Raw genomic sequence first — 15829 nt, 5'->3', positions numbered from 1 at the left:
CACAATTAATGCCATGAAAGAGGCATCAGGCAGGAATATTTCCATGTGCACCCAAGGCTGCAAATCACCGCCTAACCCCAGGAATTCCAGTGCAAGGCAGAGTACTCTATGGGAGCCTTAAAACTGCCATGCTGTTGGCACCCAGGTTGTCCCTATGATAGTCTGTCTATACCCACAAACATAATTTTATTCACACTCAGCCAGCTCTTCACTGGGGAGGGACATCACAGGAAAATCAGCCAGTTCCTGAAGGCATCTGGTTTGCAGGCTTTTCGATGAATCACAAGACAAACTGGCAGGGAATCAGGGAGATTTCTGATAGTCTCTGCTTGTCTCTTTTTCAGAAAAAAAATCTCTTTGAAATCAAGTTCCCTCCACAAGGTATTTTGCTTTTGACACATAAGCATTTTCCAGCGAAACCCTGTTTCAGCAAAAAAAAAAAATCCCAACTAGTTCTGCTTATGATTAGTGCAAACCCTTATTCTGTGTGAAGCCCAAGGGTGTGTTCAGTTAAGAGGATTTTCACTGATTTATAGCTCAGAGCCTCCCCATGTACTGTTCCTAAGTCACAAAAGGCACAACAGAGGAACTGTTCTTCCTCCTGACTGGTAGAGCCATTCCCTGGGGCAGTTAATTAGAAAGAAAAATAAATCATCCTTATTCTTCCAGATTCTAATGAATGACATTCTATTCTATTCTCATAGGATTTTCTTTCAGAAATCCAGGAAAATGATGAAAGGAAAAATGGCAGGGCAAAAAAAATCCCAAAAAACAAAAGCAACAATATCATCATCAACAACAACAACAAAACAATCAAAAAAAAACCCAGTTCCAAAAGCCTTTTTCCCATGGCCTATTTGAAAATACATCACTATTTTTTAGATATAGTCAGTATTTCAAAGAAACTTGGAAATCTTTTGTTAGAATTTTGAGCTGTCAGGCAGCATATTCAGGGTTTATTCCTACTAATCTTCATATACAGAAAAAACCCTGGAAATAAGTGAAGCCATAGGGACTATGATACATGTAATTTGGGATGTATGTTTGCTGTAACTGTCAGAAGCACAAAAACTATGGGGGTCACAATACAAGAAAAAACAGGATGCAACCTCTAGGATTCAAAATACTCAAATCCATCTAAATTTAAAATGCAAATTCCACTGTGAGCTTTTACATGAACTTTGTTTTTTCTTATTTTATATACACAAGGTATTACCAAATAATAAAGTATCTAGACATTGCAGATACTGTAGAAATGACCAAAAGATTAAGCTGAAAAGAGAATTTTTAAGACACAGGCTCCTCTCCTAACAAAGTATATCACATCAGTTTTTTATGTCATCCATCTTTCAAATTATCTTTTAAACTCATCATTATTTTGGTTGTGATCACAAACAATCTTTGGGCAGCTTGGAGTAGATCAATTTTATCTGTGTACTTCTAGAAAGTATACCTTTTTTGTACTCTGAAAGTAGCAGCTTATAAAAAAATTGAATGACTATTATCAAATCTGAAGATGTACATAATTTAAAATAAAATAATAAAAAAGGAGAATTCTAGAAAACCAACAGAATTACTGAGCTATATCATCCTATATCAGCTGAAAATCTGTCCTTTAATGTTTATGAAGAGGAAAATAAAAGTGCAGTGAGGAGCTGGAAGGGACCATCTGTCTCCTTTTGGTTCGTTGTTTTGTTTCAAGCTGGGCCTGCAGCAAAATCCTAATTCAGAGATGTCCAGTGCTGGAAGCTGCCATGTCGTGGTCCCCTTGGAAATTTGGAACTGCTGATGGCTGCACACAGCAGACACTAATGACAGCCCTTGGAATGCTTTGGGCTTCACAGCCATTAGCACATTTCCCCATTAACTACCAATTACCTCACAGGGTAATTATTGTGCTGAGTTTACAAATGACAGAGGATGAGTCAGCTGCAGTCAGGACAACAGGCCTGGCAGGGTGTAGACATGAAAGCTCATGGTGTTTGCAAAGACCCAGAAATTTTGGCCACCTGGTTTCTCAAAATTCAGTCCATTGTTATTCTGTCCCTTTTATATGGAACAGAATAATATTGGGCACCTTAAAGCAGGCAGAACAAGTTATCACCCCAAGGCAGTGCACTGTGCAAACTGCAATATCCAACTGCATCAAAGAACAGTCATGAGACTCCCATCATATGTGTATATATATATATATATATATACTGTGCCACCCAGAAAGCTTTTTATCATCCATACCTGAACCTGCCTCTCACCAGCTACTTTTTACATTTCCAAACTTGTAAATGTAGAAAAAGAGATAGAGAAAAAAGATGCCATATAGAGAAGATTGTAGTATAATAAATATGCCAAGCTAAGTAGATCTCAAAGCACTTCTGGACTGCAGGGCCATAAGCATTTGACAATATTAAAAATCAATGAAGCAGTGAAAAATAATTTACAAGATGTGTCTTTGAAGTTCATGGAATGCTGATGGGGTGAATACCTCTTAAAAAGTCTCTAAATGTATACTAATTTTTCTTTGTATGTATAGCTTCAGATTTACTGAACCATTTAATTATTTTGACATTATTCACACTTTGATTCTAATCAGGAGACCTGTAACTGAACAACTGTTTACCAAACTACTGTTAATGAAGCAAATAAAGTTATCCTTAGCATGCACACATTTCATCTGTACACCTTTCTTACACCATCTCTCTGTGGACAAGTGGAGCTGCACCAGTTTCTGAGGAGCAAACTGCTATGATAACAACAGCATGCTTCCCTTGTAATTTTAATTCATTTTGGAAACTTACAGCAGTGACATTATATGTAAAAGAGAAGAGCCATATATGGCACATATATATACATATATACATATATATGGCACATATACATCTCCAGCTAAAGACAGTAAAACTATTGCCAACAACTTGAGAAAAAAACAGCACAGCCTTTGTAATCTGAAATCTGTGACCTGCTGTGATGCTTCAGCCTTCAGGTTTTCAGGTCAAATGTTCTCAAATGATCAGCATAGTGAGAACTAAAAACCATATGTGTGTGTGCATACATATAAATGTGAGATAAAACCAGCAACAGGTGAAAGCTGAGTTGGTTTGAAGGAACAATCCACTATTTAACAGTAGGTTAGGTGAAAATATTTTCTTATGTTTATTAAGAAGTTGTCTTTGGTGTTTTGATTCATGAAAAATTTTCCTCCTCCTACTCCTCCTTCTCCTCCTGATCCTCCCGTTCTGAAGCAATGTGAGCTGCTGCTGCTTTAGATAGGTTGCACTGAATTCTTTTTCCCTTTATTGCTGCTGGCAGTTTACCCATCTCCCCATTTGTTATTAGCAGCAGAGGAGCCAGAAGGAAATGGGAGTCTGGGGAGCTGGCAGAACCCCAGCTGCAGTTCCCCTGCCTGCAGAGGAGTTTGCCATGGCAGCACCATCTTCATTCCTGCTTTTCATTGCTCTGGTGTCTTGTCTGGATTGAGATTAGAGCTTGTTTTTGTGATACAGATAGACCTGCATGGTCAAAGGTACTTTGCTGAGACAGGTCCTGGAAGGTACCAGCAGATCCTGCAGCAGTCACTGGCAATTGAGCTGCTCTGCAGCATCACTCACAGAACATTTTCTCATCTAACTGCAACAGTGACCTGTATCCAACCTCAGCCCCAGGGACTGTATGATTTTATCTGGGTCTTTTCAAGTAGTAGCGATTACCTTGTCCAATTAGATCTACTTTTATTATTAAATTGTTTATTTACCATGCCTTTAGTTGGCCAATAACAGTGTAAATATGATGAGCATATAAAACTGCACAGATCTGTGGGCAAACTACTCCAATCACCCCAGCCTGCAGAATAATCTGTGCCTGTCCCACCCATGAGATTCCCAATACCAGGATTTGTGACAGCTGCCAGATGCCCATTCCAAGGTGTTCCTCTATTACTGAATTTTGAGTACTTCATTTGTAAAGTATGGTGTAAGCATGAAAGGTGCTAAAAAAGATGTTCTGCTCTAGTGTTCCTTACTTAAAAATTAGAATTTCCAGAAAATATAATAAGAATATTAAATCATTTATCAAGAGTATAAATATAGTACTTTCTACTCCCTGCTCAGAGTATGAGCAGATGAAGCCTGTGCCTGTTTTCCCAGCTGTTTTCTGAGTTAAATGCAGTTCTTCTGTTGCCTTTTTAATTTTTTTTTTTTCCAAAACAGTGCATGTATTTTGTGGTGCTTCAAATAACACAGAATAAACCCAGGTAAAAATTTACAGAATGCACAAGTTTAAAGCTCCAGAGTTGGGAAGTGGGAGCAGAAAAGCTGGTTGTGCCTCTCTTAGTTTTCTTGCCCTGACAGTCTTTTTGTGCCTTCCACTTTACTGTCTTATCTGATCTGCCACAGAAAGAGGTCAAACAAGGTGAATCAAACAAATTAAAGTCATTCAGAAGGTCGGGGGTCTTCTCAGCCACAACATCAATTCTGCTGAATTGCAGCATCACTGTACATTTAGGTTGTATATTAATGCTGCTATCCTTGTGTGATAAAGTAAAATATTTTTAAACACAGTTAATGCAACATTTGGTGTACTTTTTTTGTTTCTAAAATGTGTTGATTCTAATTTTGCTACAAGAGGGCTAAAATTCAGAATGCAAAGACACAATTTAGCCGTACAAAGAAAAGGTGAGATACTGCAGCCTGCCAGAGCACTTGAATTGATTCTTCTGTGCTTCCAGAAGTGATGCAGGTGGTGGAGCAGCATCACTGCCCTTTCCCACTGTGACAACCCCCTGGAAAAGCAGTGGTCTGGTCTCAGACTTGTGTTCACTAACCCCTGAACCCCGAGACAGGAAACCAAGGTGTATTTAAGGACCATTTTGCCTCTCTAGGAAATGCACAATGGGGGATGGAACAGCTGGATGGCAGTGATCATGTTGGGAGGATGATAGATTTTAAGTGACAGAAAGAAACGGATCAGAAAAGGACAGAGGAGAGGTTTGGTGTTTATAAAAATGGGAATATTTGGGTCTGAAAACGCACAAGGAAAACACCACAGCTTGAGTGGCACAGGCTGTATCAAAAGAAAGGCTGGAAAACAGCAGGGCTCAAGGGGAATCCAGCTCTGCTGGGCACAGACAGCCACGGGCACGGCTTTGATTTCATCTTGGCACCTGCTCTACACTGTCCAGAGCTGACAAGGGTGATGGGAGCAAAATTTCAGTCCATTAAATGAAGGTGGGAAGCCTCAGTTCTGTGCAGAAATATAGATTGGTTTGATAAAACAGCTGAGTTTCATTGGAATGACAGGGGGAAAGTAGACAAACAAATTTGGACTGTAGCACCAGAGCCAACAGCAACTTTATATAATGTGGTTGAGAGATGTAATGCCCTGAAGTACTAACAAGTGCATTTTTTACATCTCATCTTGAGAGTCTTAGAGATTTTTTCAGGAAATGTCCTAAAAATCTCAACCTTGATGTTCAAACTCACAATTGTTTTCAGCAAACCTATTTCCCTGGTGAGTTGTCCTTTTTTCTTCTGCAGCAAATTTCTTCTACTTGACTCCCAGTTCTGCACAAAGTGATTCACTAGACAGATTGCATTTTTTTCCCCTTCTGGAAAGTGTCAGTTTCTGAGCAAGATCAAATAACCTTCTGCACTTCAGTATTGACTAATTTTAATTATTAAAACCCTTCTCCCAGGAAAAACTCTTCATGCTGTTTGCTGAGAAACCAGCAATCTTTAATAGGATTCAGGGACTTCTTGAGGAGATCAGGGAAATCTGGAGACAGAATTCTGAATTTATACTGGGCTCACACTTCTACAACATTTTTTTTTTAAAGTAGGAAGAACTAGATTTTTTTCTTTGCCTTTTTTCTATGTGTCTCTCTTTAAACTTGAGATAATGGGCTTTGCAAGGGCTAGAGAAAATGAACACATAATTTGTTATGCAGTAAAACTAAATCATATACATATTTAAATGATTTATAAAGCTAAACAATTACTTTGCATATTTATTAAGCTTACTAAAATCAGAAATAAATCTTTTATTATGAATCCTTCTAGTGATACACAGCCCCCCACTGACAGTTTCATATGGAATCCTTTCCTCACAACAGCCTGGCAAATTGATACTGTTAAAGTGTCACAGACAGAAAATAACAGCTACATTCCTATTTGAATTTCTGACATTTAAGTTCTCATGTTTTCACATCATTGACAAATAATCAGATGTTTTAGCAAGGTAATAGGATAATTACACAATTGCTCCATAACTCAAAAGCTAAAGACAGCACTACCTGCATTTAAAGTAAAACAGAGCTTTGCCTACAGACAGCACAATCCATCCTATCTCACCTCGACAACAAACTGTTTACTGCAGGATAATGAAATTAAATACATGCTTAATGATGTAAGATTGACAAAGTAATAAAGTTATAGAGAGAGTCAACATTATCTTCAATTAGGTATCTACTTTTATTGAAGAATTCTTAACCTTACAGTTCAAAGAGCTGGATTTTTATCTCTAGTAATTTTCAGCTCCATTTCATCTGTGCACTAAGAGAAAGGTGGTTTTTTTTATTAATTCACTGTGCAAAACCATACCAAAGGATATAGTACATAACAAAGAAATTAAAGGAAGAGGTATCAGGCACAGCACTAGGACTAACTGGAGGAAGTACATCTGGGAGAACTGGTGAATAGTAATTGCATAGGGGAAAGACTAAGAGAAAACCCACAGGAGACATTGCTTGTATAAAGCCATAGTTTCTTGTACACCTAAAAAAAATAACACATTTCCATCACTGTGCACAGTCAAACATTGGCATGATTTTATGGGATCGGCATAAATTCAAAGGCAACCAGAATATTTACCACAGCCCAGCTCCAGTACCTCTGGAAGCACCCAGCTGGGGCCAGCAGGACTGTCACCCACCCTTGGAACCATTCATCCTCCCCAGGGTGTCCTGGCAGGGGGAGGTGGCTGCGGTTGGGGTGGGAGAGGGGCAGGCACCACTGCTGCCTCTGCCTGCCCTCCTCACTGGCCACCAAGTTATTGAGGCTGGAAAAGAGCCCTGAGCCCAACCTCTGACTGCTCACGCCTTGAGGTGTTGTCACAGAGGGACACATCAAGGTGTCCCAATAAGAGATGGAAGCAGGTTGTACCTCCCACACCCCACTCAGACATTATTCTCCCATGGAAGCCACAGCATCCCCACTCCGTTGGTATTTCAGGGGTCTGCAGCTCTCCCAGTGGGAGCTGGTGGCAGCAGGGAGTGAGCAGGGGGTGTTGTTTGCATGGCATTCTTGCAGCCAGGCCCTTTGCCAGCCAAAGAGCTGCTTTCCCAGCCTGACTGAAACCAGGCTTCCTGTCAGCAGACAGAGTTTACTACATGGACAAAACCAATTTCAAAGACTTCTGTTTGAATCACTGCACAAAAATTATCTTTTCCAATTGCAGAAAGTCCAACAAACCCAAGACTGGTTCTTCAGGAACTCAGCATGTTAGAGCATGGCATGTTCTCTGATCTTCTTTCATTAAGGCAAAATATCTCTTTGGCATTTCAGGTATTTCCATTCCAGTATTTCCAGCATTTCAGCTGTATAAACTAACCTGCAAATGAATACAGACTGTGTTGTCGAATAGGGTAAAACAACTTTGACTTCTGTTGTCTGATGTAGAAAGTCAGCTGATGAAAAACACAAATGTGACTTTACTGCTGCCCCTTCCACCACCATCACATCCATGTCCTGCATTTGTTCAGCAGTGTTTGCCAACACCCTGCTTCTTTCACCAAAGCCTTCAGATTAAGCTAAAGGGCTGTTCTGGCTCCAGAGTGTCACTTCCCTACTGAGTTTAACACCATTTGACTCATTCAGAAATAATATCATTTTATATTTGTCTGCCTTAAGCTGTACTATCTCACATTCTTAGATAATCCTTGTCCTCTTGTGGTTTTTTTCTTGCTTGCTATTTCTCAACTTCAAATTTGCCTATTAAGTTACAAACATTAAACTGGCTCTTATGCAATTCATATGAATAGCAAAGGGCACTTGCACTTCCCTTAGCTTTAAAACAAGCTTCCAGGATATTCTTAAACAAAAATGAAAAAAAATCCACTTATCTTCTGTCTGCAGGGCAGATCTGTGCCAGCTTTCAGTGAATCTTAGACTCTACACCTCTGACAGGTGTTAGGTGGTAGATTTCTCAGAATCATTTCTAAAAATTTTACTCTAATTTATCATCTCACATAACACAGCATTAATATCCTAAAGGACCTCTGACAATTCAATAAAGCATAATTCCAGAAATGCTTTTGGCTATTTTGAATCAGGCTGGGCTTTCTCAAACTCTCCTGTTTGAGCTCTCAACTTACTTTCAAACAGTAACTTAACCAGCAATTATGTCCATTTCACTTTTTTTCTCTTTTATCAGGCTTTAAAAGTTTTCCTGTTGCCATATTTTGAGGTGCTGGAAATCAAGTGGAAATCCCACAGTCTTCTGCCAGAACTATTTGGATTCTGATCTTTTTTGTGCCTTTTATGGGTGATGTGTCACAAATTGTCACTGTCATGGATCAGTGACACAGGTTGAACTCCATAACATGACATTCATTATTGAGATGCTTTCCCAATACCAGAAATGTTACATCTGAGCCTCTCACAATATTGATACTGCAGAAAAATGCAGCTATTCCCATGTTAGATTTGACAAGCTGGGCTGAGATGGGAAACAGATGTGCTCAAAGGCAGAGTAGGACTTGAACATTTTTAAGTCATAAGTGAGCAACTCAGTCACTAAAGTGGAAGGAGTATCTTGAGAGAAGACCATGAGAAAAAAAAATCATAGAATTTTTGGAAAATACCTTTTAATTTAAACAAGTTCAACTGTTATCCTATAGCATGCCAAGGCCACCACTAAACCTCATCTCCAAGTGCCACATGCACACATCCTTGTGGGATGGTAACTCCACCACTGCCCTGGGCAGCCTCTTCCATGGCTTGACAGCCCTTTGGGGGAAGAAATTTTTCCTAAAATCCAATGTAAATCTCCTCTGGCATAACTTGAGGGAATTTTCGGTCATCCTGCTGCTTGTTACCTGGGAGAAGAGACCAGCCTTCACCTGACTAGCATATCTTCAATGGACAGTACCAAATGCTTCTTAAAATACATCCTCAGTTTTATTCTGTGCTTTCCTCATATACACACATTGCTGGCATCCTAAGAATATAAAATCCCATGCTTCATTTCTGGCACAAATAGAAAAATAACATTCTGGATTTACAATGGACTTCTGTTCTCAAGAGAGCAGGTAAAACTGATAATTGCCTTATTTCTGCTTCTGGTTTGGAACCCTAACACTAACCTTTACTTGTTAACATTAAACTTAGTTTTTCCATACTAGATGATGAAATGAGGACAAAAGGGGCAAGATCTAGATTCTTCACTAGACCTGACTCTCTTAACTTTTTTTTACTCATTTATTCATCGGTCTGTGATGTGTCTCTGTATGCCCTTGCCCATCGTGCCCAGCCCCTGAACAGAAATGGAACTACAGATGGTTCTTCAGCAAGGTGGACTGAGAGGTCTGGTGGATTTTGGACAAGGCTTGAACTACTAATTCCTCTGTCAGTGACCTGCTCTGGCATCCTTTGTATTCAATATCTCAGGGCAATGCAGTGAACAAGAGCAATAGCATCAATCACCACTTCCCCACATTCTTGACGTGCAGGAACCATTTTCTGCTGCTTTCTGGCCTCATTGCTAGAGAAACAGAATTCTAAAAGAAATACAGAGCACCATTATGTAACTGAATCTACCAAATGGAGCATTTATACTGAGTTCATCATCATGGTGTCTGAGCATCTGTTGTATTTAAAACGAGAAAACAATTTAAATGCAGTGTTTACTCAGAAAATCCTGCACGAATCCAGAAATGATGATAGACTCATCTAATAGTGTTTTTTCCCCTACATTACCCTTATTCTCTCTTAAGATACAACTTTTGTAGATGATGGATTGGGTCAGTGCCAAATTACAGCTTACAGTGAAATTCTGCATCAGCCAAAACATAATCAACATTAAGCATTTGAGCCTCAAACTTCAATTTTATCCTCACACAAAACAAATTGCAGAGAAGTGTCATTTATTTGTGTTTACCCAGCTCTTGCTCATCTGCTAAGGATGAGCGACAAGAGTGGTTGAGTGGCAGGTCAGCCAAAAATGCCCATCTTTGGAGCAATTGGCTCAGCAATGACTCCCCTGTCAAAACCCCTCCCTGGGTCACTCAGCACCCAGCAGACAAGGAACTCCTCTGTCCCCCTGGGGCTCAATTTGGATTTTTCCTTCCTTGAATTTTCTGAGAGTACAAACGGTTGTAACGCTTGCAACAGTTCCAGCAGCATTTGGATATCAGGAATCCATCACCACTCACTTTTACTTTTTCAGCCTATTTACTTAATTTTTTTTGTTGTTGGCACAAAGGTGAAAGTCCTGAGAGCAAATTCTGATATATGCACGGCACTGGTCTCTTCAGACAGTAATTTATACTTTTTACTGTAGTCCTGGTGATGCATAAGAAAAGTGTCAAGCTTTAAATATTACCTAAATTAGTCTTGTTTCCTACTTGCAAATAAATTAAAGTTAGACTTAAGAAAGTATTCAGAGTATATATAAATATTAAGGAGAAAGACTTAATTGTCTACATTTCATTTAGATTATTTTTTTTTATATTTCCTAGCTGCAGTGGTTGCATATAAACAAGAAATAAGGTTTGGTTAGAGCCTCATCAGGCTCTAAGATACCAGGTCAACACCCAAATGGCATCTAGAAATAACTAGAGAAAACTACTTCAACCCTAAAGCAGGTTATGGCAGAGCCTTTTATATATTTATTATATATTCATTTCTAGGAGCCACAATACATGCTGAAAATATCACCCCATGTTAACATGCTACCAAGGAGCACTGGCTAAGGCTCACTGTTGAACACCCTTTAATGCAAGTCAGTTCTTGTTACCAACTGCTCTGATGAAACAGTTAGACACCATTTGTAGCCTCAGTGCTAATTCCAAGCATGCCATTATTTCTAATAAAGTAGATTTTGCAGCCAAAAGTAGTTAACCCAACTGCATTTCCAGTTTACTGCACAATTATTGCATTTCTCTACACAGCTGTCTGCTCAGAAGCAGAAGAAAAATGAGTTCCTTCCATGCATTCTAGTCTTATTCTTTAAAGTAAAAAGTAATTCTAGTATTGTTTATTTATCTAGGACAAAACTGTTAGCATATAGCTATAAATGTGGATGACAAGCCTGTCTATTAAACCAGTTGCTTATATACAATTCTTTTAAATCAAAAAATAACTGTCAAAATCAGTAAAAAACACAAAACAAAGCACAAACCTAGAAGCCTAAATAACCTCCATTTTAATAAAGAGAACATCAAAGAGAGTTAGAGAAAAAAAATTATTTCAAGCAACTGTTTTTTTTGCATTTCTCCTTAGTTTAATATAGCAAAGTTAATCTTTTTAACAGATTTTAATGTTAAAACTGCAGTAGTTTCCTAAATGCAAAGGAAACTGCTGGAAGTAGTGATCATCTACAATTCATGTTATCAATTTATTAACAAAGCGAGAGCACTGCACTGCTGTGGGCTTACATAAAGAATAAAAGATAAATCTGTGAATTAATTAATCAGGGAATGGGTAAAACCACCTTGTCAAACACTGACATTTCATGGTTGAGTACCCTGGGCATGAAAAGATGGGTTTGTTCTTCAAAGATTAGAAAATTCCCCTGTATCACTGCCAGGGATTGGTCCAAGAAAACAAGAAAAATCAGGACCACAGAGCTGGTCCATGTTCTCTCAGCTGGTGCTATGCTTTTCCACAAAGCAGGAGGTACATTTAATTTAATTTAGGTCAACTTTAAAAACAGTTTTGTCAGTCATACAAATTGTACTGATCTCATACCTGTTCATACCTACAAAATTAATGCCATAAATTAACTCTTGGGTGATGCAACCCTGCTACTCTTTCCAAAGGGTTTTACAAGACCTGTAAGAACAATTATATTTTAACAGTGGAATAACTGTTGTTATTAATAACTTTTAACTCAGTAAAATTATTGTCCTCTCTGAGCACCCACCGTGCAGAAACTACATTTCTTTTGCTGTTTTTATTAAACTTTGGATAAACAAAAATGCGTAATTCTTTTCCTTAAAGATATCTGAGACACTTCTTACAGGAACTCTGAATCAAAACAAACATTTAACTTGTCTTCTTGAACAATTTAATTTGCTTTTGTTCCCTGCTGTGCTGGAAACATACTTTCTGCTTGCTCTCAACGAGGTACCCCAGCAGTTTCTCAGGTAGTGGAGCATAATATAAATATTATGGTTGCAGATGAGCTGTTTCCTGCTGCCATTTACTTCATGCTTTACTTCCCTCATCACTTACAGATCAAAAATGCTTATAATTCTTCAAGTGAGAAAAAAGGATATTATTCCCAAGAAGACTGTGGAAAAATGTATGTGAACTACCACAATATTCTAAATTCCCTCAGTTTCCTATGGCTCCATTTTTGGCTGCAGCAGAACATGGAGAGTCTTGAGAGGCTAAAAATCTGTTTCTGATTCTGGGCTTGGTCCAATGCACATTCTTGGGTGATGGAACAAGGCCACGTTCTGGTTATTCATCAGAGAGTAATTAATCTTAATTCTTTTCTTTCTCCTGCAAAATAGATCTTCTGTAGCTAGAGGAAAACAAAGAGGCATCACTTGTTCTGTGGCAAATTAATCTTAAAGGGGGAATCTTCCTAAAAAAATCAACGGGTTAAAACAAGATTCATATTGCCTTTGAGCCCTGAACCCCCAAATTAACTCAAAGGTGTTTTCAGCATTGTAAGTCTGCTCGTGTTGTGGTGTGCTTCTAATACAGTGCCATCATTTGAAAAGTGAGATTTCCATTAGGAGCAATTTTACTTTTGTGGCTTCACCTTCATGGAATAATAATTTTTTTCCAGTAATATTTTATACAGACCAAATGCTTACAGGTGTTTCAGGCAACTTAAAGAAATTATTCTCAGCAAAATTTAATAGGGAATTAGTTTTTTATTCTTTTGTATTCAGTGTTTAAGACACTTGTTCATTCGAATATTTCTAAATTAGCGTGTTCCATGTGACAAACTTTGAAAATTATGCCTCCTTACATGGTCAACCTTGTTCTAAAGAAAGATAAACCTAATTAATTTAACCATGGTACCATGGAAAAAAAATTCTAATTAATTTGGGTGCAGGGAGGAAGGATACAACAAGATACAACTCCAGCACAGAGAAAGTGACAGGTTTGAGAAGAAAAAAAAAAAATAAATAAATTAAAAAAAAAAAGAGTCTCAGTGCCAAACAAAGGCACTGAGGCCTTTGTTTGGGACAAATATTCTGTATGCGGCTGTATATACTTGAGGGGTTTTGTTTCTGTAAATGCCATCAGTCAAAACAAGAGTTTGATGTTGACTCAGGGTTCCCATGGGTGGAAAGAGAATTTGTCCCTTGCTTTTAGCCATTCCTGCACCTGGCATTTTGGTTTGTTATATAAAATGAGTTTACCTAATTCATTGTTATTGTGGGACTTTGTACAGAAGGAGGCCTAATCTAAAGTAGATTTTATCACTTCTTTCCTTGATAATTCACAAGTTACTTTGGCTGCCAGGATAAAGAGTTGTACATAAAAGACAAATATGTGACTAAGCCTAAAAATTTCAGTGAGTGCAGTCCCCAGAACAGGGATGTTATCAAAGTTCAGTAGTACCACAGAGTGATGATGAGTGAACATTATAACCTCTGCGGGCTCTATGAGACCTTCACTTGGCCTGCTTTCTGGCTGTCAGAATTTGGTAGAGGAATCCACTGGCTCCTTTGACATTTTTTAGATAGTTCCCAATTGAAACAGAGCAAAAGTAATTGAAATTAACACATCACATCAGTACTTTTGACCCTTACCGTTTTTTTTTTGGTCTCTGAACTGCTGGCTGTAAACAGCAAAGCTATGCACCAAAAACCTTCTGATCTAACCAATGCAAATTTTCTCTTTCAGAGTTTCCACTGTCTCTTTTTACATCTATGTCCAAGCACTAAAACAGCATCACAAAGGGATTTGGGGGGTGGTGAGAGGACAATGCTTGAGGACCTTTTATATAAAGCTTATAAGATTTACTTAAAAGAATGATACATTTTGCAGTCAGGGCAGAATGCGGGATATAGAACTGTTTGAATGCATCATTTATTTCTTACCCTGTCTTGGACTGAGATAATAATGGTGTAGGTTACACATAACTTGGGATATTGCTATAATTATAATCAGATCAGCACATGGATTGCTGGACTTACCCCTTTGGGTGGCAAAGTGAGGTTTAGTGTGTGTAACTTGACTGTGCACTGCAGATCCTGTAGTGACATCATTCCTGCAGAGAAATCCTCAAAATTGCATTTCAGTACTGAATAACCAGACCTCACATTCCTCCAAAACACAATTTCACCAACACAAGCATTAAACCCTGCTTCAGTGATTAGGGGTTGGTTTTTTCGCTCATTATAAACCTGGACATTATATTATAATGAAATTTCTTTACTGGTAGTCTTAGTCTTGGACAGTTACAAGGATTACTAGATATAAACCAAGTTAATTCTTGATCTTATTCACAGCATTTAAGTTCAGAAATTTCTCTGAACAGCCTTTAGAAGTATCAGCACATGAAAGATAGACCTGATTTTTAAATGTGAACATCAGGCTGCTGCAATTCTGACAATGCCAGAACAAGAACATTCCTTTTCTAATTGACATCTGAAAACTAAGAAAGATCTTTAGGCTAAGTAAAGCTGACTAGCCTTTCATCTGTTCAGAAGTACTTAATTGCCAACAGAATTCATTAAATTTGTTCACCTTTTTTTTTAAAAAAAAGTTTTCAATGTAAATTGTAACAGTGTCTGGTGATCCCAGACAAATCAAGTATCAAGGTTCTGGGTAAGACATTTACATAGGTAGTGAGAGAAGGGAACTGTGCCTTTGTAATTTAAAAGTTCCAGCAAATGATAAAACTAAAAAGCAGAAAAAAAGCTGCAGATGCTAAGGAGAACCTGGTTAACAGTAATACAGTAAGCACTTAACTGTAGGAGCCTCTGTAACCAAGTTTGCAGAATCTAGGGCAAATGAATATCAGTATTTTGAATTCTGCAAGTGGTGGTTTTCACAGTTCCAAACTCATACCCCATATGTTTCCTCAAATATTTCAACCCCTGACTCCTCTGTGCTTGGCTTCAGGCTGCAGAGTACAGATTATTTGGTGCCCATGGCAAGTGCTGCTGGAGCAGGGAAGTGATGTCAGCCCTGCAGTGCAATCTGTAACTGGATGTGGCTGAACTCAGTGGCTGGCAATTCAGAGGAAAACATGCTGGTGCTGTACCAGTTGGAGCCAGATGGTGACTGAAATTATTAAAATTATATGTGCTGCAAATGCCTGAAAAATTACCCTGCTACAAAGTACCCAAAGCAGAGATGGGATCCTGATACAAACCAAGCAGGGTGGGTAGTAATTGCAAACACTGCATGGGATTATTTGCCACTGGTTAATTGTAATCCTTCCCTTCACCCTTTTTTTTTTAGGTTCAGCTGATCCACTATAACCATGAGCTGTACACAAATGTCACAGAAGCTGCAAAGAGTCCTAATGGGTTGGTGGTAGTTTCCATATTTATGAAAGTAAGTATTCTGTACTACAAATTCCTAATATATAGACAGCAAACTTTTCCCTGGACTGTAAATGTTGGTGTCAGACTCCTCAGAATGCT

General features: G+C 38.5%; 1 protein-coding gene across 1 annotated transcript in view; it reads left to right on the top strand.

Moving 5' to 3' along the window:
• CA10 (carbonic anhydrase 10) overlaps positions 1-15829 on the top strand; it is a 184439-nt gene that overhangs the window by 156756 nt on the left and 11854 nt on the right. The window contains exon 6 of the mRNA XM_021555308.2: positions 15645-15740. Within this exon, the coding sequence (XP_021410983.1) occupies positions 15645-15740 (96 nt within the window). The remainder of the gene's footprint in view (positions 1-15644; positions 15741-15829) is intronic.

This window comes from Lonchura striata, chromosome 19 (assembly GCF_046129695.1).
Source record: "Lonchura striata isolate bLonStr1 chromosome 19, bLonStr1.mat, whole genome shotgun sequence".
Lineage (NCBI taxonomy): Eukaryota > Metazoa > Chordata > Aves > Passeriformes > Estrildidae > Lonchura > Lonchura striata.
The sequence above is the reverse complement of the archived record's forward strand: the minus strand, read 5'-3'. Positions and strand labels throughout refer to the sequence as shown.